This window comes from Phocoena sinus, chromosome 11 (assembly GCF_008692025.1).
Source record: "Phocoena sinus isolate mPhoSin1 chromosome 11, mPhoSin1.pri, whole genome shotgun sequence".
Lineage (NCBI taxonomy): Eukaryota > Metazoa > Chordata > Mammalia > Artiodactyla > Phocoenidae > Phocoena > Phocoena sinus.
This window is the reverse complement of record NC_045773.1, coordinates 7,574,198-7,599,156: the sequence shown is the minus strand read 5'-3', so window position 1 is coordinate 7,599,156 and position 24,959 is coordinate 7,574,198. Positions and strand designations below refer to the sequence as shown.

Sequence of the window (24,959 nt, the reverse complement as noted above, 5' to 3'; positions counted from 1 at the left end):
AGCTGGGAGGTGGTGCAGCAGGAATTCAAACCCACCTCCCTCTGTAATCGATTTGCTCTGCCATGATCCTGTGTTGTCTCTCCTGCTCAGAATTCCCTTTCTCTTCCTCTGTCCCCCTGTGCTTTGTTAATTCCTACCCATCCAAAGGCACCAGGCCCAGAACTCACCTTTGATCACAGTAGCCCCAGCCCTTTTCTGAAACCTCAGTCAATCTCTCACACATGCACAAACTCTACCCCTCATTTCTTCACTCAGTGAATATATATTGATTGCCTACTGTGTGCCAGCACTGCCCTACTGGGACAGCTGTAGAGAACCTGGCTCAGCTCCCCCAGGCTCACAGTCTAGGTGCCCTCCCTCCGAGTCCAGGTATCCAGCACACTCTAGGCTCTGTCTTTCTTAGGCGGTGATATCACCAGTTCACAAGTTTACTCTCATTTCCCTGCACAGATTCTAAACTCCTTGCAGGCAAAACCAGTTTCTTTCACTTATTCATAGATCCTTCCCTCCCTCCTTCAACAAGTACCCTGGGAACACCAAGGATGTACAAGACACTTCAAAGACCAACTCTTGAAATGTTCACAGCCGGCTGCTATGTCTCCTGTGGTGCTAAGTCCACAGAAGGCAGCCCCAAATATCTGAATTTAAATGAATTTCTGGGCAACTACTGAAAACTCAGTGCAGGCAGCGAATGACCTGGTGGGGGGCAGGGGGTGCTGTTGGCACCACCGTGTTCTCACTTTTCTGCAGCACATGGCAAAAGGAGAGAGTGGGGAGGGGCTGGCCCTTCCTTCCCCACCAGCTCCAAGGCCATTGCCAGGCTGCTGGGAGATGGCAAGCAGGGACCAGCCTGCCTGCCTGGCCTGCGTGTCTAAGGCCAGTGTCACTTCTGTCCAGCCACCCTGCCCCATGGCCAGCAGGGACACCCGTGTGTGGGCACCAGCGTTATCCTCCTGGTCCCTGACCCGCCTGCCCTATCCAGCCTACAAACTGGAGAAAGCTTCTATTGCCAGCCCACATTTCACTGAGAGCTGAAGTGACTTGCCCAAGACAAAACAGCTGGGTTCAAACTGAGGCCTTGGGCCCTAAGCGCAGTGCTTCTCACCAAGATCCGACTCCAGGGAGTGTTCGTGCCAACGGAAGAGACAGGGTGGAGACATTCAAGATAACATAAGGGGTTTTTTTACACTGCCAAAGGAATTTGAGGCCCAGCGGTGACGGCTTGCTCAAGGTAGTGGAGTTTGGTCTGGGTTTGAAAACTGAGTATGACTCAGACAAGCAGAGGAGGAAAGAGGGTGGCTGTAGGCCAGGGGATCTACAGGGGTAAAGGAGCCAACAGGGGAGAAATTTGGGGTGAAGAGAGAGCACCCAGGAGGGGAGCCCAGCTGGAGCCCAGAGGAAAGCTTAGAGATCTGGGTGGGAGTGGCTGGGGTCCTGGATGTGGACCCAGTTGCTGGAACACTGTGGAGGTGAAGTGCCTGAGAAACATGAAAAGGTCCTCAACAGGGGAACAAACCCTCTGCAGAATTCTGAGGAGAAACATCTCATCTGGTTCCCGGCCTTGCCCCTTTACCACACAGCTTCTCCACCGGGTGCTAAAGTGGGAACACACAGTCCACTTCACACTCGCCAGGGAGGTGGAGACAGCAGTGGTGATGGGACCATGGGAACCTCTGATACGCTGCGCCTCTTGGTTCTCTTTGTCCTGGGCATGCTTACGTATCTGATCCCCTTTAATTCTCACAAGGGGGTGTAAAAAGCAGGTATTATTATTTCTATTTATCAACTGTATTTGAATCCAGGTCTCCAGCTCCAGAGTCTGTGCTGTAAACCACAAGGTGATTTCCCCACAGTCCAATCTGACTCAAAGTCATATGTTTTCTCCAGCAGCAGTGCTTCCTTTACCCCAAGCAACGATCCATTAAAAAACTGTCAGGGTGCGAGTTTTTCTCCTTAACTTGGAATCACAGAAATGTGTGTTTCAACTTTTATAGATTAATCTCTAGGAACTCTCACCCCCATTTTACTGATTTGGAGACTGAGGCCCAGAAGATCGAATGTCTGGCCCAAAGTCCCATAGCTGGTTGGAGTCTGAGGCAGGACTTCCAACCTGAAGTACAGGCTCTTGGGCAAAGGCTCTTGGCCCCTGAGAGGTCTACCACCTGCTGGTTGCACAGAACATGGACTTAGAAAGATAACAATACCAAAGAGAGGGGCCTCTCACAACCTGCTCTTCTTCCCCTCATACCAGAGCTTTTCAAATATAATTTTAGCAGCAGAATCCTCCCCTTTTAATGAGAAGCTTTATAAGGAATCTCCACATACTTAAAACATAACAGTTTTTCTCTGGCCTGATTGCCTTAGGGGTGGTGGGCCTGCAGTTCTGTCTGCTAGGCCTCCCCACCCTGCTCCCCCAGGCTGTCACTGGGCCTCTCCTCACTCCTCCCCACGGAAGCCCGTGGCTCCTCAAAGCACAGGCTGTAACTTCCCTCACTATAACCACTGTGCTTGTGTTCCCCATCCACTCACCTTCTCAGATTCTAACACCCATCCCAAACCCAGTTAGATCTTGCCTCTAAGCAGGGAACAAGGTCAATTCTGGGCCAAATTGTGATGTTCTGAAATTATTCCCCTGAGATGGTGAGGCATGCTCATCCACCCCCCAACCCCTACCCTCTGCCCCTCACGTGACCCTCAGAAGAGTGCTCCATTTTGCAGATGAGAATACTGAGATCCAGATGAGCTAAATGCCCGCCTCAGGTCCCACAGTCAGTAAGGAGCGGGCCTCAGCTTCAGCCTGTCCTACCTGACCCACGCTCTCTCCACTCCAGCTTTGCGTCTTCAGGTTTGGGAGGTAATATATTCCCACAGCTGGCAGGTAATCTGGATCTCTGTGAACTTTTACAAATTAAACATGCCCGGGGCCCCTCCCCAAATGTACTGAATCAGAAGCTGGGGCTGTGAGTCATTACATCCCATCGTGATGACCCACTGTCACTCAGGCAAAAGACACAGCAAAAAGGCCCAGGGTCACCCCAGATCTCTGGTCAGCCACCCCCCTGTGCTGGGCGCAGAAGAAAGGGGGCCCAATCCCAAACAGCAGCGGAGCCTGAGCGAGACTCACCGTGTAGAGCTCATTGGTGACCTTCAGGAGCTCCTCATGCATCTGCAGGCCGATCTCCTTGCTCTGGAATATGGAAGAACAAGCGTCAGAAGGGCAGAAGGGAGCTGGCTGCACTGACCAATTTCCTCTTCAACACAGAAAGGGCAGCAATGCTTGGGGTGGGGTGGAAAGGGGTACAGAAAACGACATAAACTTCATTGACCCAGACCTGAATACTTCAACTCACATCCACAGAACAAATCCACAGAGAGTGGCTCCTTAAAGCAGGAATTCCTGGGCCATATAAGTTGGGGAACCCTACACATCCCCTCCCTACCTTGATGCTTCACAGAGACACCATATTAAAGATTCTGAGAAGCCCCACAGCCAATCAAACTGTTCAGCTTTCTGTAATGCTGGGTGTCTTCAGCTGATGTGACTAGAGTGTGTGTCCCTAGCTCAAAACTCACTAACATCTCATGAGACTGGGGTTCCAAAGAACCCAGTATGAGAAATAATGATCTAGCCTCTCAATTCAGTGAGCAGCTCAGGTAAATAGCCCACTGGCGCTTGAGGCAGGGGGTCTGCGTTCTTGCCTGGCTGCACTGCCGACTAGTCACATGGCCTTGGAACCTAAGTTATCACATCTATAAAATAAAAATCTTTAAAAAGCTCCTTGAACAAAATGAGGCGGGTTTTCTTACTGCAGAACTTTTCAGAGGCTTTCATGCCCTCACATGCATGGACTTTGGGGCTGTAGGGTGCAAGTTTAGCTGACCTCAATCCAAACCATGAAGTGACATACATATTTAGTATATTGAGGGACATGAGTCAGAAAACAATGGACGAATTATCTCCAGGTTCCCTCCAGCCTGAAGATTCCAGGATTCTGTTATTTTGCATATTATTATTATTATTATTACAGTCATCCCTCCATATCCATGTGTTCTGCATCCAAGGATTCAACCAACTGCAGATAGAAAATATTTGAAAAAAAATTCCAGAGAGTTCCAAAAAGCAAAACTTGAATTTGTCTTGTACTCTACTGCCAACTATTTACATATAGCATTTACAGTGTATTTGTAACTATTAACATAGTATTTACACTGTATTAGGTATTATAAGTAGTCTAGAGAAGACTTAAAGTATATGGGAGAATTGCATAATTATATGCAAATATTATGCCATTTTATACAAGGGACTTGAGCACTGTTGGATTTTGGTATCACGTGGCGGGGGCGGGTCCTGGAGCCAACCCCCCCCCATATTGAGGGATGACTGTGTTATTATTATTATTAGGGGGAGGGGAAATGCTCTTCCTGTTTGCCCAGGCCATCATATGAAACTTCTGTATTGACAATGGGAGCCCTGCTCTTGGCCCCTGACAGATGAGTCATCCTGTCCTCTCTCTCAGCTCCCTCAGCCTCAAGTATGGCCAGCGGCTGACTGGCCTTCCTCTGGCTCCTTCACAGGTCAGAGCCCCCGGACTCTGAGGTCGCTGAGGAAGGCTCAGTATCAGACATGATGCCTTCCCAGGCTCTTCACCTGGCCCACTGCCTTCCTCTCAGCTTCTGGCCCTGGATGGCCAAGAATCACCCGCGTGAAGGCAGTCCCTACAGGAGATCTCTTAGATCTCCTAAGAGATAGCAAGGACTCCAAGGCAATTGCAGAGATCTGTTTAGACATCCCTCCAGCTCTGGCGACTAAAGCAAGGAGACCCAATCCAAAAGCACAGCAGAGCCTCGGCAGAACTTTCTGTGCAGAGCTCCGGGAGAATCTTCGGTCGCATCCTGGGCATCTACAGAGGTGCTCGATGAGCCCAAGGAGCTGTCCCCATCTCCTTCCATTCTCCCTGAGTCTCAGCCGGTACCTCAGTCTCACCTGTGGCCCCTCCCCCTGACATTTGCCTCGGACTCTCTGACACCCTCCAATGGCCTCCTCTTGGTCCTCGGTCTGGCCAACATCTCTGACACCCAAGATTCAGTTTCTCACGTATTTGTTTTTATGATCCAACTTTTTTGATAGGTAATAAATGCACATGGCTAAAGGAACTCTAACAGTCAGCAAGGTAAAAAGTGAAAAGTAAGTGTCCTGGGCTCCCAGAACCCCACCCAGAGGCAAGTGCTATTAAGTTTCTTCTGATACCTTCCAGAAACAGTCGATGAATATACATGCATACAGTTGGATAGTGTCTGTTTTTTTTTTAACACAAATGAAAGTATTCTATACAAGCCTTTGTTTCTTGCTTTTTTCCACCTAACAATGTAACTGAGAGATTGTTCCTTGACAGGACACGTAGCTCTTGCATTCTCTTTTTCTAATAGCTGCTCGGGGTTCCATACACCAGATGTATCGTAACTAATTAACTAGCAGGTTGTCTCCAGTCTCTTAATATTCCAAACAATGAGACAGTGAACATCACTGTACTCTGTCACCATGCACATGGGCAGGGACCCCTGTCAGAAAAATTTCTAGAAGCAGCTCTGCTCGGAAGAGTCCAGCCTTCTCAGCTCAGCGCCAGCCGGCTCCCCACGCACTGCTGACTTCAGCTCCCACTTCTCGGGCTCCATCCTGCATGACCTCAAAGACCCATATCTTCAGCTGTTGCAAAACAGTACAGTTTGGATGGCGCCTCATCACATCAAATTCAAATTACCCAAAACAAAGTTGTGACTTTTCCTCCATCTCCTCAAGTTCAGTCAATGGGATAATATCTTCCCAGACATGGCAACTGGAAATTTGGAGCTATTTTTGACACTTTTAAAAAAATCCCCCGTCCTCAATCTAACCTGTCAGTGCATCCTGCCTTCGAACCGCCCAGTCCTTTGTTTTCTGCAGCAGGCTATACCCGTTCCCTCCCCACTATCCATTCTTGCCCTTCCTGCTTCCTAACAGAGACGTGAATTTGGCCCTGCTTTCATCCCTCCAGCCAAATTCTTTCCAGGACATCACTGACCCCCATCCCGACTCAAGATGGCAGATTCTGTATGTGTTGTTAGTCTGGGGGTGAGTATATGACAACTGCATGGAAGAGGACTTAGAAGGTTGAGGGGAATTTCAGCTTTCCTACTGAGTGCTAGCAAAAAAGCATGGAGCCCCAGTGGCTACCAGCAGGCCTCTTAGGACCAGGAGAGGAAGCCGCCTTGGGTGGCAGAACAAGAAACCTAGCTGCTAATGACCTCCAGAGAAACTGGTTGAACCGAACCCACAGCCTGCCTCCCGGTGAACTTCTACTTCTGTGGATTTACTAGTTAAGCTACTTAAAGCTGGGTTTTCTGCCATTGGCAGCCCAAAGCAACCTAATGGATGCATTTCCCATCACCAGTCCCACAGCAAGCAATGTCATCACTGCAGGACCCAGATTCGTGAAGCCGCCCCTCAACAAAGTCCTGACTCTGGTTCCCGATTCTGCATGCCCATCCCAATGTCATTTCCTAGAAATGCATTTTACTGTGTCCCTCTAAGGCTGCCTCAGTGCCTATGGGATCAAGACCCAGCTCTTTAGCTTGACTTTCAAGGCTCCATACAACTGGCAGAGGTCTGGTTATGGGGTGGAGAGGGCTGAATTTCAGAGCCACAGAGACCGGGATTGAAGACAGGACTTTAAACCATTTTACCTCTCAGCATCTTTGCTTCCTCGCCTGTAAAATGAGTGCCCGTTACTGTCCTTCTTTGCATTTATAAAGGGAAGTGCAGTGATCTTGCTTGTTTACTTGTTTATTCATTTGTCATTTGTTTCCCCCACTTGAAGGTAAACCCCATGAGGGCAAAGAGACTTTCTGTCTGGTGGTAGATGCTCATATCCCCCAGCTGCTGGGACGGCTGGCAGCAGACAGCCCCCAGCTAAGAGAAAGCTTCAGGGATGGCATCAGAGGATGTGGTGACAAGCCCTCCAAAGACCGACACCTCATCCAAAGATGGATCTACATGGGGCATAGAGGCTGGTTTCTCCTGTCTCAACATGGACAGCTCTAAAGAGTTGTGCTCTCTTTAGAACTCCCCGTAGGGCTGGCTAAGACCTTAAGTAAGCCTGCCTGCACTATAGCTTGGCTCCACTCAGCTTCCTCCCCCGCCCTCCCTAGGGGGTGGATCCCAAGTACACTCCCTAATCATTCTGCTAAGATGTTAAATTCAGGCCTCAGAGTCAGCTTCCCGGGTACACAATCTGCAATGTCTCACCTCCCCACTCTTCCCAGCAAGCCGTAGAGCCTGTCGCATAGTGGGTGTTCATTAAGTAAGTTTGTTGAGTGAACCTATGAATGAATCAAGTGACAGTTCCTCTAAGACTTAGTTTCCTTATCTGTAAAAGTGGGACGATGTCACAAGTGTCATGAAGTCCCTGTAAGGATGAAAAAAGATGACGCACATGACAGCACTGGTATCATACCAGGCACAGGCAAAGAGCTTGGGAAACAGTGGTACAGGCTGAATCAATAACCACTGGGTGCCAGGAGCAAGGCTAGGAAGTTGCCCAGAAAAGGGAATTCAAAGTTGAATTTTTTATTAACTCTCCCCAGTTTGGTGGGATCAAGGGTCAAGAACGAAATAATTCTAAGGCATGAGGCAGAAAAGGCTGCAAAAGAGTGAAAGAGGAGGCGATGTGGGAAGCAGGGATGAAGAGGCTGGAGGGACCACCACCGGAGCCACCTGACCTTGCACGGATGGCCAGAGACGGCATTCTAGACAGGAGGCACAGCCTGAGCAAAGGCACGGAGGCCGGGAATAGGGGAAAATGTGGTTTGCTAAGAGAGAAGCACAGCAACAGAAGAGCAGAAGGCACGCTTGGAAGGCAGGTTGGGCCAGATCACGGAGGCTAGCAGAGCGCAGGCTTCAGTCAGAGCGCACCTGGGAGCCTCTGAAGGTTTCTGAGCAGCAGGGTCTGACGGCAGACTGTGCTTCTTCAGGAAGATGAAGCTATGGGTAGAAGAGGGTGGATTGGATGGAGGCGCTGTAAGTCACCAGAGGGAACCTGCCTGAGTCTCTGCTCTCTCCCCCTCAGCACCAAGCCTGGGCAGGGCTGGCCACAGTGAGGCCTCAGCCAATAGAACTGCAAAGGACTAAAGGCATTTTATTTTTTATGGTTGGGTTTTGTTGGGAAGGGAAAGAGTCTCACTACAGTTCCAGAAACTACTGAACCCAAACCAAACATTCCATCATGAAGGGGAGGCTAAAACCCTGATCATCCCCAGCAGACACCACACCCAGCCCTTGGGGACCCCAGCGGCAGTGTATTCGCACTCTGTCTGCATTTCTCGCATGGCTTTCATGCCTACAGAGGTTGGGGTGGTGGGTTGCTTCCTTCAAGGACAGGAAGCGTGCGGACTGTAGAATATGATTACACTGGGCCAAGGAGGGTTCAGCCCTGGTTCTTCGGGGTTGGAAGGACAAAGCCCTGTCTCTCTAACCCAAAAATCTGTAAAATTGGGTGGCAAGTGGCCCCGGCCCTGCTTCTTTTTTTGCCCATGGCTAAGGACAGTTAAACTCCCCTGAGGACCAGGTCACTCGGATGGGGGTGGGGGCGGTCCTGGGCATTACGAGACACTTAGCAGCATTCCTGGCCTATCACCTCTAGACGCCAGGAGCATCCCCTACCCCACCGCAAGCTGTGACAACAAAAATGATCTCCAAACATTGCCAAATGTTCCCTAGGGGACAAAATCGTCCTGGGTGGAACCGCTGCCCTAGACTTAGGGCTCCAAGTGGCAGCTTCTCTGGGCTACAGATGTGTTTTATTTGGCCATTCAGTGTTTTCAGAAAATCTGATGCTTTCCAGCATTTAAAAATCAGGAAATTGCCCTTACAAGTCCAGATTTTCAGCTTCTCTTGAAAAACTAGAAGATCCAGAGAGGCTGAGCCCCGACTTGGAGCACAGCGGCCCCTCGGATGGGGTTGTACTCTCCAGTTGGCCACAGCATCTCCCTTCACCCATCCCTTTGAGTTTATGACCAGAAACCAGTGGGGTCTCACTGGGGGCAGCCGTCTGTATCGCCTGGTGCTCATCAAGGCAGCCATCCCAGACCTGCCAAATCCAAACGTGTGAGAGGATCTTTCTACAAGAGCCCTTCTCACATGCCGACCTTTGAGAGTCACCGAAGAGTCTGGTTCCTGAGGCTGAACCTCCTGACTCTCCCGTGGACCCAGACCCCACTGTCTGCATAGAACCCCACGCCCCTGAACCCATCCTCCTGTCTGCACTACCTCTTCCTGTAGCTCTGTGGCCAGTTCCTCACCTAGCTTTGATTCGATTTACACCAGCATTTATTGAATGGCCTACTACATACGAGCCTCCACGAGGCACTAATGACACAAAGCTGAGTGAGACCTGGTCCCTGCTCCATCAGCTGCTGCCAGCATTTCTGGAGCACATTCCATAGGTAAACACTGTCCAAAGTCACCTCCATATATTATCTAATGGAAACCTTTAAGGCAGGTACTATTATTATGCCCACCTGGCAGACAAGGGCTGGTGGCTCATAAGGGTTAAGCAACTTGCCCCACGCTGTACAGCTAGGAAGTGGCAGAGCCAGGGTTCAACTTTTGGTTGCTCTAACCCCAAAGCTGGCACTCATAAGGACCTTCTGTGGCCTGTTTCCCCAGGGCCAAGACGAGATACAGGCACACAGGTGAAGAGAAGCCACTGCAATGCTGTCACAGAGATGAGTCCAGGCCACAAGTCCAGGCTGCAAAGAACGGCATACCCTCTGGATGCCACCAGCCCATCCGATGTGCTTTCTCACCACTTGTGCAAAAATCTGCATCCTTGGGCCTTACCCTCACTTTCAGGCAGTAGAGTTCTCCTTGGCCTGGTCCTTCTTGGCCCACCTGCCCTGCTAGGACTAAATCGGCCATGATGGCCATCTCTGGCTTCTCCCTTCTTCCTTGTTCTGATAACAAAAGATGAGATACAGGTGGCACTCACCCCTGCTTGTCTGATCACACCAGATGGTCCAACCAGCACAGGACCCAGCCTGACCAGAGCGCTCTGGTGCCCTGTGTCTAGTGACTGGGTCAGAGATGGAAATGTATTCCAGGCTGAGCCAACAAGAATTTTCCCTGCAGCTTTCTAAGAACCATACTCTCAGATCATCTCTCCTCTGGGGTCACCAAGCAAGGACATCAGGGGTCTCGAGCTACCCACCACAAGGAGAGTTAGGGCCTCGACAACAGCATTTCTGTCCTGACCTAGTGATGCTAAGACTCACCTCTGGACTTTTCCAGCTTACAGAATCCCGTGAACTTCCACCTTTGCTCATGTGAAACAATACTGACGCACTCTGCTTATTTTAGCATGAAGACACCAAAATAACCACAGGGTGTGACAGCCTTCTGAAAACCCTCTACCAAGCACCAGCTTTCAAACAGTTTCTGCAAAAGGACCAATTTTCAACTGACTAGAGAGAGCATAAGCCCCTTAAAGGCTGGGACTCTGGCTTCGCAGAGTGCTGTTCACGAAGACTTGCACACAAAAGCAACTCCATACTACCTGTGTGTGAGCTAACCAATACGCAGAGCCAGCGAATGGAGAGGGTAAAAGGGGGCCACCTTTGACTCTCGCTTTTCCGCAAAACACAAGACAAAACCAAATCCTGTACATTCATGTCAAGATGGCACCAGATGACAAAAATTTTTTGACACAGTGTTCCTGAGCGAAATCAATGTCTTCACCAAAAGTCCTGCTGTGGATGGCTGAATTTGCTTTTCAACGCAGGGCTGATCTCGCTATTAAGGGGAAACCCTCAGAACTGTCACTACAAATCCTAGGACTTCATGAGCTGTATTTGAAAAGTTCTCTTTGCAAAAGGTATGTATCTGTCTCCCTCAGGCTAACTCAAATGTGGAGCTGGTCATTCTGCACATCTAGAAAACATTAAAATTCTGGGTTTCAATGACAAGACTCCCTCTCACTTCTCCAGAGGAGACCGTTCGAAACAACCCTTAGAAAACTTTAAGGCAGTGAGTAAGGTGGAACCCTCCTCAACTCCAACCGTCCCCTCTTTCATCGCATCAGGCGTTGAGTCAGCAACACCTGTCTCCCTTTTCTCTTTGCTTGATGTTCTCATGTCCAGCTTTCCCCCTTTGGGAACATTCCATGGTTTTCCTAGTTCTGAGGTTCGAAGGAAATAATGGGAAACAAATACACAAACCAAGTGGAAACAAATATACAAACAAAGTAAAAACAAAAACTCTGTCTCTTTTAGTGCTAATCCACTGCTTCAGCTTATTTTCTCATCAAATAACAAAACTGGAGACCCACAGATGTTCCCCATTTAAATAAATGATATATGTAAGCACTGGCCATCTCCCAAAGAGATTGCATTTTTATTTCCAAAGCAAAGGCTTGAGGGGCGTGTCTTGGAGGGATGGGGCTTCTCCAACTCTGTCCTGGAAGGTCAGTTTATCCCTGAACACAGCCACTTGGACAGCTAACTGGCTGCCATTCTCCGGGCTGTGTCCTAACTTGCCAGTAACTGGGCTGCCAGCACTCTGGCACGTCCTTACCCCTTGCCTCCTAACATCATCCTTAGCCTACACTCCGCCCACCTTCCACCAAGACACTTGTAACTCTTCCCCCTCCCCCCACCTTCTTCCTTTCCCTGCTCCTGGACACCTCCCTTCTTTCCTCCCCTTCCCAAACTAACTTCTGTCTCCTGTGGCTGCAACTCCAAATGTTGTCATCTACTTGTTTTCACAAGGAGCTGGAACACCAGGGCTGGGATATCAGGCAGCAAGGAAACAGGAGGCCCTGCGACCATTCATCAAATGTCCTCGGCAGAAGTGGGCCCCACTAGTGCCTCCCAGGAGGCCAGCAGCAGGCTAAGGCAAAAAGCCTAATGTTGTGTCTGTCACCCTCTTCCCCCCCTAATTCCTCCCAGCATCTCTCTGGGGACCCTGTTTGTGCTGAAAGCCTTCATTTTCAGAAATGCTTAAAATAACAAGTCTGAGGATACCTTGGAATGGCATGACCAAGTGACCTGATACGGTCAGGCTAGGAGTTTCTGGATCTCTTCTAATAATACTAAATATTATTATTCATATAATACTTATCGTTAATAGTAATGCTTAGTACTATTGATATTACTACCAATAATACTTATCATTAAAGAAAATAACAACAATAATAGCTATCATTTCTTTGATCTCTTAGCGTATACCAGGCCCAATGACAACTGCTTTACTGACAGTACCTCACGTAAGCCTAATATCAGCCTATGGGATATAACCCCACTGTAACCCCACTTTAAAGATTAGGACACAGAGGCTCAGGGAGGGTGAGTAATTTGCTCAAGATCACAGAGCTAGTAAATGTGATTCTCTCAACGATTCCACTCTGTTGCTTCCACCCTCTTGCTGGGAGAGTTATGACTCCCTGTGCCTTTAGAATTTTTTTCCCCAAACATTCCAAAATAATTATAAAATGGATATCCCTCTGCCTTACCATAAGAAGCATGCAGATATTTAAAAGGCTCTCCTTTAGGTCACCGTCAATATCAGACAACAGACAAGTACCCAGTTCCGTTTTGTAGAATCTCCTGTTTTCTGTGACCACGTCCTGACCCCACCCCCTGGCTTCCAGGCCAAGGCAGAAGGACACAGTGTGGACTGCTGGGCTGAGTCTCCGTGAAAGCAGAACATACTCAGGAATAATCTTTCCTATGTCCCTGATTTTCTTCATTTTTTTGGCAAGAGTTGGGGGACATAAATCTCTCACAGGTAAGCATCAATAGGCTCAGCGGACGGTGAGAGTCTCTGTATCCTAAGGAGCGTGACAGATCCGTCTTCCTGAAAAACCAATAGCTACAAAAACCAGAAGCCCCTCAGTTTTGAGCTGTTTTCTCCCCCTCTACATTCTCTTCAAGGTGAATATTGATGTTGTCAGGCTTATCTGTTGGATTCAAAACATTATTGATCACTTATTCCTACTGAATAACTGACCTGAGATATCTCTCTAACCTCCTTGTCATTTTATGATCTGATCTTCTACTTTATTTGCATTGTTTGTGAATACCTATGTATCCACCCACCTATCCACCACCTTCCCACCCATCCACCCATCCACTCATCCACCCATCTACCCATGAACCTACCCATCCACCTATCCACTCATTCCTTTCTATTTCCATATCAACCTCCCTGATCCAGGCCCCTGTCACCTTCCACTACTAACTTGTATATTAGTCAATATGTATAACAACTGAGTCCAGCAACTCTCTTTTCAAAGCCATCAAATGCACGAAATCAGTCGTCCTTAAATTTGGCTCTGGCCACAACACGCCCTACTCAAGAACCTTCAGTGGTTCTTCTTTGCCTAAAAAATAAAGCCCAGCTTCTCACTCTGACACCCAAGGCCCCCTTGATCTGTCTCCAACCTACCTTCCCCACCCCACCACTTAATTTCAGCACTCCAATATTTAAAACACACAGAAGAGTAGAGAGAACAATAACAAACACCCATGATTATGCCACCCAAATTAGATAACCATTAAAATTTTGTCATTTTTGCTTCAAAATCACTCTTAGGAAGCAAAATGTTACAGAGAGCACTGAAGCGTTGTCTCCTTCCTTCTTCCCTCAGCCCTCAGTAACTCTTGTGAAGCTGGTGTGTATTCTTAGCCAGTCCACCTTTGTATAGCTCTGTTTCAGACAGGTATCTAAGAATACAAACAATATGAACTGTTTGAGTTTTAAATTTATAAAAATAGTATAATGTACCTTGCTTTCTTCACCCAACATTGTGTTTTCAACTTTTATACACAATTGCTTTATGTAGATCTAGTTCCTCCATCTAAATGATTGTATAACAGTCCATCATGTGACTATCCATAGCTTATTTAACCAGTCCCTCCACGATGGCCATTGAGGTGATTTCCCTTTGTTTCTTTACTACAAACACTATTGCAGAAAACCTCCTTGCACAAGGTTTTGTGTGTGTGCAGATATGCTAGAATATTTTAGGTTGTACTTAGAAGTGGAACTGCTGGGATACAGGGTATGTACCTCTTCCTTCTCTGTCACAAGACACTCCCAGTGTTCTCCAAAGGGGCTGAACCAATTTACATGTTTATTAGGACGACACAAGTGGCCCTGATGCTCCACATTCTTGCCAGCACTTGGGATTATTTGACCAATCTAATGGGAGTCAAACTGTGTCTCATTTTCTTTTATTTTACCTTCTCCTGATTACCTGTAAGTATGAGCATCTTTTCTTACATTTTTAACCATTTAAATTTCATTTTATGTGACTTATTTATATCTTTTACCCATGTTCCTATTGGGTTGTTTGCCCTTTTCCAATTTATTTGTGGGAGCTGATTTTTATATTCAGGTTATTAACCTTTTATTAATTTTATGCATGCCAAATATCTTTTCCTTGCCTGGTCTGTATTTTCCCCTTATTTATTTGTTGCAGTTGTTGTTGTATAGAAGATTTTTTAAATCTTTATGTAATGGAATTTATCAATATTTTCCTTTATGGTGTGTGCTTTTTTGTTTTATGTTTAAGCAACCTTTTCCTACCCACCAAGGTTTTAAATAGAATCTTCTACATTTTCTTCCAAAATTTTTTAAAGTTTTGTTTTTTACCTTTAGCACTTTAATCCATCTAGAATATATTTTTGGGAACTAAGGTGGAGGTCTAATTTTATTCCATATGGAAGAAAAAGTGTGTGTGTGTGTGTGTGTGTGTGTGTTTAAACCAGTTCCTAAAAAATAATAAGAAATGGACAAGCAACCAGTGGAATCAGATCCATTTACTAAACAGGCTATCCTTTCCCCTAATCTGTAATGCACCACTGCCATATACCGTGTTCCCATCTGTGGGGGGCTTTGTTTCTGGGCTCTGATCTGGACCATCAGTTAGTTTACTTAGCATTGGCCTAATATTACCTGTTTTACTGACTATCACTTAAGAGGAAGTCTTCATATCTGATAAGGCAAATGCTCCAACAAATACCAAAAAAATAGAGCCTACAGGCCTTATTTTCTTTTTATGGGGTAATCAAGTTAAAAATTTAAAGCAAGTAGAAAGCTTTAAAGAAAATCTTTGGAAATAAAATATGCATAATTCTGAAAAAATTATGGGGCAAAGAAGAAATTGCAAAATGCAAATTATGAAATATTTATATCTGAATGACAATGAAAACATCACTTATCAAAATTCCTAGGATGCAGCTAATTTATAGCATTAATGGCATTAATTTTCCATCATTGTTGTTTTCTAATGTATGCATTTTTTCTAAACTTTAGTTTCTGCTCTGTTAGATTCTTTTTTTTTTATTAATTAATTTATTTATTTTTGGCTGCACTGGGTCTTCGTTGTTGTGCACAGGCTTTCTCTAGTTGCTGCGAGTGGGGGCTATTCTTCGTTGCGGTGCACAGGCTTCTCATTGCAGTGGCTTCTCTTGTTGCGCAGCATGGGCTCTAGGCGCACGGGCTTCAGTAGTTGCAGCCCGTGGGCTCAGTAGTTGTGGCTTGCAGGTGCTAGAGCACAGGTTCAGTAGTTGTGGCACACGGGCTTAGTTGCTCCGCGGCATGTGGGATCTTCCCGGACCAGGGCTCAAACCCATGTCTCCTGCATTGGCAGGTGGATTCTTAACCATTGTGCCACCTGGGAAGCCCTAATGTATGCACAGGAATGTTATTAATTTTTATATATTGATCTTGTAATCAGCCATCTTGCTGAATGCTTCAGCAGGAAGTATGAGATTTACTGGTGGTTTTCGGTTAACACCCTTTATTAGACTAAGGAGGTTTCTATTTATTCCTAATTCGCTAAGAGTTAAATGGTGAAAAGATAAAAGCATGCTTTTTAAAAGTCAAGAAAGTATTCAATATCCTGTGATAAACCATAATGGAAAAGAAGATGAAAAAGAATGTATATATGTATAACTGAGTCACTTTGCTGTACAGCAGTAATTAACACAACATTGTAAATCAACTATACTTCGATAAAAAATAAATTTAAAGAAAGACAAGAATGCCATTTCTCTTCCATTTCCCTCTACACTATATCAGTTGAGGTCCAAATCAATATAATAAGGCAAGAAAAGGAAATAAGGTTATAAAAAAAAAGAAAGACCACCATCAGTTAGAACTAATCAGTGAGTGGTTTCCTGAGCATATTTTCTTATTTCTGACCCTTTATTTAACCTGTGTGCCTGAATGTTCCTTCATCCCACCTCTATACTTAATTCTCACTATGTTCTTTCTCAAAGTCCCAATAATCCTCCTAATAATAACTAATATTTAATGATTGCTTACTGTGTACCAGGTAGGCATCTTATATCATCATTTTTTAATCCTTACAACAACCCTAAGAAAGAGGTTTTTTATTAGCTTCCTTTTGAAAATGTTGAAAGTCAGCGGTTTAGGAATTAGGTTGAGCTCACACATCTGGAAAGTGGCAGAACAGGGATTACGCAGTCTGTCCATACCCCTAGCCACTGCAGTAGACTGCAATGCTGGCCGACCTGCTCATGATCTGGGACCCAGATTTTTCTGCCAATGTGCCTTTGCTTTGGTCTAGAATCCTGTCTCCTACTTTTCCCAGATCTCTGCATATCCACTGGGGACACAGCAATGCACCACTCAGATCCCCTTCAGCACTGGAGGACTTATTCCCCCAGCTATGGGGAGTGCTCCCGGCAGGCACCCCCAGCTATCAGCCCTGTTTGGAAGTGTCTCACCAAAGAGGCACCTACCCAAGGCCACATGCCCTCCCAGGAGCAACATGAGGGTATAAAGGCCTAGTTTCCTCGCCACAACCCAGGACAACTCAGAAGGGCCACCCCAGCCTCAGAGCTCCCCAAGGAGTCATTTGAGGCCTTTCCTGCAAATTCCCTGAATCCTGCCTCCCTCCCTTCCTTCTGCAGTGGGGACCCCAAGAACACTTGATAATACACCCCTGCACCATAATCACTGTCTGAGAGTCAGCTTCCTGGGAACCCAAGCTGGCATAGATCCTAATCCTCACTTCAAGATTCACTTCAGATGCTGCATCCTCAACATAAAACCTTCTCCAAAGTGCCCCCCAGCCCAGATTAGATGCCCCCCAGCCCAGATTAGAAGTCCTCCCTCTGAACCAACTTCCCTTTCTGCTGTATTTGCATCACTGATGCACATCTGTCTTCACTTCCATTGTTCACTGCCAGCTCCTTGAGGGAAGGCACTGTGTCTGATTCATCTCTCCATCCTCTTTAGCACCTGCCTTCACCACTAAGCATGGGCTCTTGGGTCAGACAAATCTGGATTCAAACCCCAGCTTCACCTTTACAGGCACCAGTTTCCTCATCTGTAAAACGGGGGTGATGACAACATCTTCCTCTAAGTGTTTAAGAAGTGAACGCTTAGCCCAGAGCCCGGCAAACAGTAAGCACTCACTAATTGTTTGTTATCTATGATCACTGCTTATCTATTGTCACAAAAGCAACAATACATGTCTGCTGAGTGAGTTGGGAACATGGCGACCAGCTCAGCAGCCTCAACTAGCAGAGCGAGCGTTCACAACTTGTCTCCCTGGCAGACAGTGGAGACGGCTGAAGGCTCCTCGTCCCTGGCAGTCTGCCCACTTCACTCTCTCTGTCTGTGCAGGCATCAGAGTTGGACCCTCCAGCATGCAAACCCTCACCCTCTCCTGCAACCCAAAAATAAAAAATAAACTTGGCTTTGAATCCAAGGCCATTGGTGCTTTTGATCTTGGTCACAAAGCAAGGCAATTATTGGATACAAAAGCCCTGATTTATTTATGAAATGTGACGGACATCTTCAAGGCAGGAACGAAAAAGCTCACTGAAGACCAAGCCCTTATTGCCACACAATGAATGACTGCTTTCAAACACAAGCCCCCCGAATGCCCTCTTTTCTCCGCTAAGAGTCTTTCCTCATTAGCGCTTCCTTCAGAATACCGCAGCTTCCAACAATCAAGCCCACTCCACGGCTGGGGCAAGTAATTAAATTCCGCAGGCAGCAGAGCAGAGAATAATGGATGGCTATTGTCAAGGAAGCTGAGGCTGGAGATGAAATGGGCTTCAATGCCCAGCTCAGAGATGGTTGGGGCGGGAAGAGAGAGCAAGCAGGGTGCAGATGCACCCTCCCTGTTGGTGCACCATGGTGGGCAGTGGATTCAGGACTGGACCTGGAGTGGAGAACCTGCATCTGGGGCCGGAGTCTGTGCTTACCAGAGGTGGGCCTGCATTTCCTCACCTGTAAAAGCAGAAGGTTGGACTAGGCAAGTCATTCCCCATGTGTGATCCCCAGATCAGCAGCATCAGCAGCGCCTGGGAACTCGTTAGAAATGCAGAATCTCAGGCCTCACTTCAACCTGGTGAATCAGAAGCTGTGGGCATGGGGCCCAGCAATCCATGTTTACCAAGCCCTCCAGGTGATTCTGATGCTAGACTTTGAGAAGCTCTGTTAGATCATGTTTAAAGATGAGGCCACAAACTCAAATGCACAAAGGGCCAAGGAGCTAAAATAAAGGGGTCGGTGTCATTCACCGGACAACCCACAGGGGCTGTGGGGCAGTGGAGCGAGTGTGCCCAGCCTGAAGGACCAGCGGCTACTCAGCTCTGGACAAGTACCGCCAAGAATGACCCCATGTTGTTCTGGTACTGTCAGAGCTTCTGGCTTTTTAAGAGGAATACAAAGTTCTGATTTTTATGCGAAATCCCACAATTTTAAAATATTAAAAAAAAAAAAAAAAGGGCTTCCCTGGTGGCTCAGTGGTTGAGAGTCCACCTGCCGATGCAGGGGATACGGCTTCGTGCCCCAGTCCGGGAAGATCCCACGTGCCACGGAGCGGCTGGGCCCATGAGCCATGGCCGCTGAGCCTGTGTGTCCGGAGCCTGTGCTCCACAACAGGAGAAGCCACAACAGTGAGAGGCCCACGTACCGCAAAAATAAAATAAAATAAAGTAAAATATTGGTTGAAGTTTTCTTAACATAGTGAGGGCCAAGCAGATTACACTTGAGAACCAAATTCAGCTGTGGACCACCATTTTGCAGCCTCCGTTCCAAGGTGCTGTGGACTCTCATCATGACACTCTGTCCCCTGTGCTCTTGCCTTTGTCCTAACACTGAACTCCTAACCTCCTTTCCCCACTTGGGAGACTCCTATTCATCCTTCAACACCCAATTCAAGCATCACCTCCACTGTGAACTCATTCTCAACCCTCTGTCCCACTTTCCACCTTCTCCACTAAGAAAGTAGAGAAGAATCAAACACGGGGCCAAAGAACTGACACGTAGAAGAAAGTAACACAGAGGAGGAAGACATGGAGAGGTTATAAAACAGGCTTCTCCCACAGAGGAGGAATGAGGAAACTCTTGGAAAAGTTACCGTATTGCTGCTTGAAAAATCGCTTAAAAAAGGACACTGAGGGCTTCCCTGGTGGCGCAGTGGCTGCGAGTCCGCCTGCCGATGCAGGGGACGCAGGTTCGTGCCCCGGTCTGGGAAGATCCCACATGCTGCGGAGCAGCTGGGTCCGTGAGCCATGGCCGCTGAGCCTGCGCGTCCGGAGCCTTTGCTCACCAAAAAAAAAAAAAAAGGACACTGATCCCATTTGACCAGAATCTAATAAAATGAAGTTTTAAAAGGGCAAATATAAAAAAACACAAGGACAGAATTCATGGACAGATTAAAAAACATTTGGTACAAAATCCCCTGGAGATTTGAGCTGAGAGTTCAGAGTGGGTCAAATGCGCTGAGACGATCATGAAAAAGGCAAGTGCCTTCATAGGTTTCATTATTAGAAATAAAGTGTCTAGACAGCCCTGCTCTCCTCTTATCTGGTCAGAGCTTTCTGGAGGGTTCTGAGTGGTTCTGAATATTAACTTATGCCGGTCAGAGAAGCCCTGGAGCCTGACCCAGGAGGAGAGAAAACTCAAAGCCAAGTCACCGGGGTCAACTGAAGGAACCTGGCATGTTTACCTAGAGGCGGGAAGGGCCTGGGTGTGTGGTCATGAGTACCTGATAGATTTCCATGTGGATTGATCTAGGTGGCCCAGAGGACCTGTGAGTGGAAACCCTGAAAGATTTCATCTCAACATTGGGGAGAATTTTCTATTGGTCTCGGTTGTCCCCAAATGTAATGCAAGGTAATGAATGCCCATTATTGGGGGAGATCTGGCAAAGAGAGGACAGCTCATGAAGAGGATGATAAAAGGACTGGAACAGAAGGCCTAGTGGACACCCATTGTTTTATTTCACCCTTCTTGTAAGAGCACCCAGTTTTTCCTGGGGAACCACCCTCAGCCATCCTTTGTGCTATGCATAAGGGGCAGTTGAGTGTATGCCCAGCTTCAGGAGCACTCGTGTGACGCACACTGGTCCAGTCAGAGCCTGTAAGACCCAACTCTGGGAGAAGGGACCTCTCACTTTCCGCTGGACTTGAACCAGGTAGGATGTAAGCCTGGGGCTGCAGGGGCCATGTGGTCATCACAGAGAGAGAGACTGACTATGCATGAGCCCTTCTCCCACCCCTCCTTAAAAACACAACAAAACAAAAAACTGGAAAACAAAGAAAACTGGTGCAGAATCGCAGAAAGATTGGGTTCTAACAACACCCTTGGTGCCTTTGAAGCCCCCATGCCTGAAGCCAGTCTTGGCTCTGAAGAGCCGATAAGCTCCCTTTCCTCCCTCAAGCCAGCTGAGCTGCGTTTCTGTTGTTTGCAACCGTAAGAGTCCTGATCACTACGGTGGCTGCTAAGAGCTCATCCAGTCGGTTCTGCTCTGGTGGATCCACATCTCCCAGTTAAAGCAACGGCCACCTGCATGCACAAGTCCATTTGCCCAGATGAAGCTTAGAATGGCTGTGGAATGAGAAGTGCTGCTTCCAGGCATAGCGCACTGCATTGCAGAAGGGGAAACGGAGAATCAGGAAAAGGTGAGTTATGAAGTCAAAGAGCATTCTGCACCACTGAGGAGCTGGCAGGTGGAGCAGCTGCCCCAGGCCCAGGCACAGGAAGGACACCTGGCCTGGAAGCCACTCCCACCTCCTGCAGAGGCAGTGACAGAATGTCACTTGTCAGATGGCGAAGGACTCCCACTCCAAGTGTGGCACTGTCAGCATCTCCTCTTCCCAGATGAGAAAAGTGAGGCTCAGAGAGACTTACCCAGGGTCACAATGTCAGTGACAGGTGGCTCTGAGACAGACTCCAAAAGCCCAGCCTTGCTGCCTCCTGGAAGTGATGACAACTGGCCATTCTCAGGCTTTACCTTCTCATCTGTAAAATGGGCTAAGTGATGATCTTGTTCCCCAGTCTGACCAGAGACCAGCCCCTGCAGTCGTTTGAGGTCTGCAGAACTATTATTATGTAAGGATGCAGGGCTCAGGGCTGAGATCATCTATAACTGATGTGACACAAGGGGGCCACGCTGTGCTAAATCAGCCAGTCAGGCCCCGTCCCCCAGCTCTCTCTTGGCCCAGAGGGGCCGGGTCGTTTCCTTTGTTCCACAGGCACAGAGCTGGTAACAAGGCAGCCAGGAGCTCAGCTGTAGACCTTTTTTCATTATTTTCCACCCTGTTAACCTCCATCACAAGTGAGGCTGCTGTCAGCCTAAATGAGAGCTGAAAAGATTTATCTCACTTGTCCCAGGGCTCAGCTCAGGAAAAGATCCTTCATTTCCTAAAGGCCCAGATGACCCTTTCTCTGTGAGTCCCTCCCACCCAGAAAAATAGATGTGACAGTGGCAGCAGCAGGCGGGGGCTTGTTGCTTGATGGGACCAAGCAATCTGAATCCCTTCAGTATGGCTTCGCAAAGCACTATGTGAATTTTTTTTTTATTGCACTGTATTTACCTTTCTAATTATGTTTGCTTACGCAAATATTAAACTTAGACTACACTTCATAAACACAGCCCCAGGAGGAGACCAGAGCAGATTGTGTGGCGGGGGGCGGGGGGGGGGCGGGGAATTAGCCTGCAGTTACAATTTTGCAATAGAAGTCATCCTCAAAGTGGACAATCCACATACAGACCAGGGAGAGATGACTATATTTCAAACCAACTTGTCTTCTTCCTCTGTGTGTCTAGCAATCCCAGGTCACCTCTTCCCTAAAACTGGTGCCTGGCAAGAACAGATGAGCTGGATCATTTTAGTAGTAATAGTCTCTTACACTCGTATTATAATAGCCAGCTTTCCTGAGCACTTAGTGACAGGCGCTGCTTTCCACGCTTTACTTGGGATTAATAACCCTCTTAACCCAAGCAACTGCCCTGTGGGTATTTCTATCCCCATTTCACAAATAAGGAAACAGGCTCAGAGAGTTTCAGTAACAAACCCAAAGACACACAGCTAATAAACAATGGAACCAGGATTATGCAGCCAGAAATTTAAGACTTGTGGACCCAAAGACCACAAGGCAGGATTATGAAGCCAGAAATTTAAGACTTGTGGACCCAAAGACCATATCCTGAAACACTTCTCAATAATACCCACCTCCTTCACTTGCACCATTTCATTTAACCCTCATACTGCCCCTGGGAAGTAGATGATCTTAACCTCATTAGATAGACAAACAAATGAGCAAAATCTGACCCTAAAATTCCTGTTACAGAAACAGATCTTAAGAAAATAGCAGTGGCCCAGCCAACATTGTTCTCAATGGTGAAAAACTGAAACCATTTCCACTAAGATCAGGAACAAGACAAGGTTGCCAACTCTCACCACAATTATTCCACATAGTTTTGGAAGTTTTAGTCACAGCAATCAGAGAAGAAAAAGAAATAAAAAGAATCCAAATCGGAAAAGAAGAAGTAAAACTGTCACTGTTTGCAGATGACATGATACTATACATAGAGAATCCTAAACATGCTACCAGAAAACTACTAGAGCTAATCAATGAATTTGGTAAAGTAGCAGGATACAAAATTAATGCACAGAAATCTCTTGCATTCCTATACACTAATGATGAAAAATCTGAAAGAGAAATTAAGGAAACACTCCCATTGACCACTGCAACAAAAAGAATAAAATACCTAGGAATAAACCTACCTAAGGAGGTAAAAGACCTGTACTCAGAAAACTATAAGACACTGATGAAAGGAATCAAAAATGACACAAACAGATGGAGAGATATACCATGTTCTTGGATTGGAAGAATCAACATTGTGAAAATGACTATGCTACCCAAAGCAATCTACAGATTCAATGTAATCACTATCAAACTACCAATGGCATTCTTCACAGAACTAGAACAAAAAACTTTACAATTCATAAGGAAACACAAAAGACCCCGAAGAGCCAAAGCAATCTCAAGATAGAAAAATGGAGCTGGAGGAATCAGGCTCCTGGACTTCAGAGTATACTACAAAGCTACAGTAATCAAGACAGTATGGTACTGGCACAAAAACAGGAATATAGATCAATGGAACAGGATAGAAAGCCCAGAGGTAAACCCATGCACATATGGTCACCTTATCTTTGATAAAGGAGGCAAGAGTATACAATGGAGAAAAGACAACCTCTTCAATAAGTGGTGCTGGGAAAACTGGACAGCTACATGTAAAAGAATGAAATTAGAACACTCGGTAACACCATACACAAAAATAAATTCAAAATGGATTAAAGACCTAAATGTAAGGCCAGACACTATAAAACTCTTAGAGGAAGACATAGGTCGAACACTCCATGACATAAATCACAGCAAGATCCTTTTTGACCCACCTCCTAGAGAAATGGAAATAAAAACAAAAATAAACAAATGGGACCTAATGAAACTTCAAAGCTTTTGCACAGCAAAGGAAACCATAAACAAGACGAAAAGACAACCCTCAGAATGGGAGAAAATATTTGCAAATGAAGCAACTGACAAAGGATTTATCACCAAAATATACAAGTAGCTCATGCAGCTCAATATCAAAAAAACAAACAACCCAATCCAAAAATGGGCAGAAGACCTAAATAGACATTTCTCCGAAGAAGATATACAGATTGCCAACAAACACGTGAAAGGATGCTCAACATCACTAATCATTAGAGAAATGCAAAACAAAACTACAATGAGGTATCACCTCACACTGGTCAGAATGGCCATCATCAAAAAATCTACAAACAATAAATGCTGGAGAGTGGAGAAAAGGGAACCTGTTGAGCTGTTGGTGGGAAAGTAAATTGATACAGCCACTATGGAGAACAGTATGGAGGTTCCTTAAAAAAACTAAAAATAGAAGTACCATATGACTCAGCAATCCCACTACTGGGCATATACCCTGAGAAAACCATAATTCAAAAAGAGTCAGGTACCACAGTGTTCATTGCAGCACTATTTACAATAGGAAGGACATGGAAGCAACCTAAATGTCCATCAACAGATGAATGGATAAAGAAGATGTGGCACATATATACAATGGAATATTACTCAGCCATAAAAAGAAACAAAATTGAGTTATTTGTAATGAGGTCAATGGACCTAGAGACTGTCATACAGAGTGCAGTAAGTCAGAAAGGGAAAAACAAATACTATATGATAACACATATATGTGGAATCTAAAAAAAAAAGGTTCTGAAGAACCTAGGGGCAGGACAGGAATAAAAATGCAGACATAGAGAATGGACTTGAGGACATGGGGAGGGCGAAGGGTAAGCGGGGACGAAGTGAGAGAATGGCATGGACATATATACACTACCAAATGTAAAATAGATAGCTAGTGGGAAGCAGCTGCATTGTGCAGGGAGATCAGCTCGGTGCTTTGTGTCCACCTAGAGGGGTGGGATAGGGAGCATGGGAGGGAGACGCAAGAGGAAGGAGATATGGGGAGATATGGGGATATATGTATATGTATAGCTGATTCACTTTGTTATACAGAAGAAACTAACACACCACTGTAAAGCAATTATACTCCAATAAAGATGTTAAAGAA

At 46.4% G+C, this 24,959-nt stretch overlaps 1 protein-coding gene across 1 annotated transcript in view; it reads right to left on the bottom strand.

The window, feature by feature from the left end:
- SRGAP3 (SLIT-ROBO Rho GTPase activating protein 3) overlaps positions 1-24,959 on the bottom strand; it is a 255,707-nt gene that overhangs the window by 90,049 nt on the left and 140,699 nt on the right. The window contains 1 exon segment of the mRNA XM_032649515.1: positions 3,125-3,187. Within this exon segment, the coding sequence (XP_032505406.1) occupies positions 3,125-3,187 (63 nt within the window).